Consider the following 3990-nt stretch of genomic DNA (forward strand, 5'->3'; position numbering starts at 1 on the left):
CGGCCGCCCGGGTCAGAGACACCTTCGCTGGGCTGTACTCGCTGGACACGGTGGGTCTGGTCTGGCTGGTCTGGCTCGTATGGACCGGTCCGTCCCTCATCTCTGTCCCCCGTGTGCTCGTCCGTCCCTCATCTCTGTCCCCTGTGTGCTCGTCCGTCCCTCATCTCTGTCCCCCGTGTGCTCGTCCGTCCCTCATCTCTGTCCCCCGTGTGCTCGTCCGTCCCTCATCTCTGTCCCCCGTGTGCTCGTCCGTCCCTCATCTCTGTCCCCTCTGTGCTCGTCCGTCCTCAGGGTCCAGACGGCGACAGCGCCGTTGCCATGGCGCTGGCCAATCCGGAGCGGTTTGTGCTGAAGCCCCAGAGAGAGGGGGGAGGTGAGTCAGAGGAGAGACTTCCTGCTGCTCCGTGCGCTTCCTGTCTTCTTCCTGTTTATAGAGCGCCTAACAGGAAGCAGGAAGAACCGTTCCATGGAACCTTATTTTGTAAAAAAAAATATGCCAGCCAGTCAACAGAGATAAACATAATTTCTCAATCCCATTTGAATTGTGCCATGACCATCACATATGATGTTTGTCGATTTAAAACATAATTTTGCAAGTCAAGAAAGTCGCAGTTTGTCTTGACTGTAAAGTAGTTATTCCAGAATGAGTTTAAAGTATTAAAAGAGGTGAGAATCACGATCAGTCTGGTCATGTTGAGAGCTGCAGGACTGTGAAAGGAGAGTTGGTCAGTTCTGTAAGAGCTGGCGTGTGAGATCTTCTTGACAAGGTTTTAGTGAGTTAAACGAGTGTAATGTCGGCTAGCTAATATTGCTAATTAATGGAGATGAGTAAAATGTATGTTTAAATTGACAGATCATATGTGATGTTCATGGAACAATTCAAACAGGATCAAGAAATGATTTATCTGCTCGTTCACTAGCGCTCATGTTTTCTGATTCAAGGTCCCTGGGGGGTTTTCACTCTATCGCACCTGACCGATCCACCAATCACAAGGATCGTCAGGCGATCCACCAATCACAAGGATCGTCAGGCGATCCACCAATCACAAGGATCGTCAGGCGATCCACCGATCACAAGGATCACAGTTTCTTGAGACAACGTGTGATTGGTCAATCCTCCGCTCCGGTCATGCAGACTTGTCTTGGTGGTTTCTCTAGGCAACAACCTCTACGGGGCGGAGCTCTGCCGGGTGCTGGCGGGCGCCACCAGCGCGGAGAGGACCGCCTACATCCTGATGGACAAGATCAGGCCCCGCCCACACCGCAACATCCTGCTGCAGCCGGGGGCGGAGCTTAGACCGGACGCCTGTCTGAGCGAGCTGGGCATGTTCGGGGCCTACGTCAGGTACACACACACTCACACACACACACACACACAGGAGGTATGGAGAGAGACACACACACACACTCTCACACACACACACATATACACATATACACACTCTCTCTCACACACACACACACACACACACACACACATGAGGTATGGAGAGACACACACACACACACACACAGGAGGTATGGAGAGACACACACACACACACACACACAGGAGGTATGGAGAGACACACATGTCAGGCATGGAGACGCGTGCGTGCGCACACACACTGTTTTACTTCAGGTACAAACTTGTTTTTTGTGACAGAGAGAGAGACTGATTGTGTGTGTGTGTGTGTGTGTGTGTGTGTGTGTGTGTGTGTGCGTGCGCGTGTCTCTGTGTGTGTGCGTGTGTGTGCGTGTGTGTGTGTGTGTGTGTGTGTGTGCAGACAGGGCCCAGTCATGTTGCTGAACGAGTGTGTGGGTCACCTGCTGAGGACCAAGAGTTCGGAGCACGCTGACGGGGGCGTGGCCGCGGGCGTGGCCGTGCTGGACAACCCTCTGCTGGTCTGAGCCCCGGCGCCCCCTGCTGGCCCGGACCGGACCCACACATCTGGAACCACCACGGCTCCCTGTCTCCTTTATAACGCCTGCATACACGCTTCAACACCTCAACACGCCTGTCGAAACAAACGCACTGTAAGAGATCCTCACAACGTCAGTCGAAACAAACGCACTGTAAGAGATCCTCACAACGTCAGTCGAAACAAACGCACTGTAAGAGATCCTCACAACGTCAGTCAAAACAAACGCACTGTAAGAGATCCTCACAACGTCAGTCAAAACAAACGCACTGTGAGACATCCTCACAACGTCAGTCAAAACAAACGCACTGTGAGAGATCCTCACAACGTCAGTCAAAACAAACGCACTGTAAGAGATCCTCACAACGTCAGTCGAAACAAACGCACTGTAAGAGATCCTCACAACGTCAGTCAAAACAAACGCACTGTAAGAGATCCTCACAACGTCAGTCAAAACAAATGCACTGTAAGAGATCCTCACAACGTCAGTCAAAACAAACGCACTGTGAGACATCCTCACAACGTCAGTCAAAACAAACGCACTGTGAGAGATCCTCACAACGTCAGTCAAAACAAACGCACTGTAAGAGATCCTCACAACGTCAGTCGAAACAAACGCACTGTAAGAGATCCTCACAACGTCAGTCAAAACAAACGCACTCTAAGAGATCCTCACAGCGTCAGTCAAAACAAACGCACTCTAAGAGAGACCTGCCCAAGATGGCAACCAGCCACTATCACAACTGGGACTCCAGTCACTGGGAGGAAATGTTCAGGTCTCACTGGGTGTCTGGATGTTCAGGTCTCTCACTGGGTGTCTGGATGTTCAGGTCTCTCACTGGGTGTCTGGATGTTCAGGTCTCTCACTGGGAGGAAATGTTCAGGTCTCTCACTGGGTGTCTGGATGTTCAGGTCTCACTGGGTGTCTGGATGTTCAGGTCTCACTGGGTGTCTGGATGTTCAGGTCTCACTGGGTTTCTGGATGTTCAGGTTCCTCACTGGGTGTCTGGATGTTCAGGTCTCACTGGGTGTCTGGATGTTCAGGTCTCACTGGGTTTCTGGATGTTCAGGTTCCTCACTGGGTTTCTGGATGTTCAGGTCTCTCACTGGGTTTCTGGATGTTCAGGTCTCACTGGGTTTCTAAATGTTCAGGTCTCTCACTGGGTTTCTAAATGTTCAGGTCTCTCACTGGGTGTCTGGATGTTCAGGTTCCTCACTGGGTTTCTGGAGGCCTGGTGAAAGTCGTGTTGTTGTGGAACTGAGGTACTCGCTAGCTACCAACAGGTTTTCACATCAGGCTTCTCTACTTGTATTAGTTTGAGTAAAGAGTGAGTGCTGGTAGCTTCTATGAACCAGAAGTAGAGACCATGTTCTTCTGCATCACTGCTGTGGAGAGTTGAGACGGATCCACAAGAACAAGAACATGGAAGAACTAGGATGATTTCAGACCAGAAGTGTGTTTGAGTGTGTGAGACATATTGTATAATCAATGGGAAGGTATTCATTCATCCAGATCTACTGGAACTGAGGTGAGATCAATAGTAAAGATATATGATTATATATAGAGATTGTCAACATTGTTTTAAAAAAATGTTTTGAAAATATTTCTAAATAAAATCAATCCTTGAGGAGTTGTTTCTGTTTATTTTGTATTGCGCATAGAAAGCATAACTATGACAGATGCATTCAAGAGTCAAGATTGTCATTTGTCACATGTACAGTAATGTACAGTCTACAGGCAGTCAAATGTTGCTGCCGGCTCCAAGATTATGCTCAATACAATACATATAAGATACACATTTACAAATTACACCATACGTACCATTGTTCTATACAGTATTAAGATAAGATTAGATTAGATGGATGGATGGATAAGAAGATGCATGATATTGAGATTATACCGTGTGAAGTGAACCCAGAAGTGTGATTCCAGCCCGTTAGCCTGGATGGAGGGTTCTGGTTTAGCCTGGATGAAGGGTTCTGGTTTAGCCTGGATGGAGGGTTCTGGTTTAGCCTGGATGGAGGGTTCTGGTTTAGCCTGGATGGAGGGTTCTGGTTTAGCCTGGATGGAGGGTTCTGGTTTAGCCTG

At 49.1% G+C, this 3990-nt stretch overlaps 1 protein-coding gene across 6 annotated transcripts in view; it reads left to right on the forward strand.

Annotated features, from left to right (window-relative positions):
- The window catches only part of gss (glutathione synthetase), a 16083-nt gene extending 12654 nt beyond the window's left edge, over positions 1–3429 (forward strand). For 2 of the 6 annotated variants that reach the window (XM_084462171.1, XM_084462172.1), the window contains exons 10-13: positions 1–50; positions 292–373; positions 1159–1345; positions 1767–3429. The exon at positions 1–50 is cut by the window's left edge and continues 145 nt beyond it. In XM_084462171.1, the coding sequence (XP_084318297.1) occupies positions 1–50; positions 292–373; positions 1159–1345; positions 1767–1890 (443 nt within the window). In that variant the 3' untranslated portion in view covers positions 1891–3429. The remainder of the gene's footprint in view (positions 51–291; positions 374–1158; positions 1346–1766) is intronic. The other 4 variants (XR_014631175.1, XR_014631173.1, XR_014631174.1 and 1 more) reach the window with 4 other exon arrangements.
- Positions 3430–3990: the final 561 nt, after the last annotated feature.

This window comes from Borostomias antarcticus (assembly GCF_949987555.1).
Source record: "Borostomias antarcticus genome assembly, contig: scaffold_539, whole genome shotgun sequence".
Lineage (NCBI taxonomy): Eukaryota > Metazoa > Chordata > Actinopteri > Stomiiformes > Stomiidae > Borostomias > Borostomias antarcticus.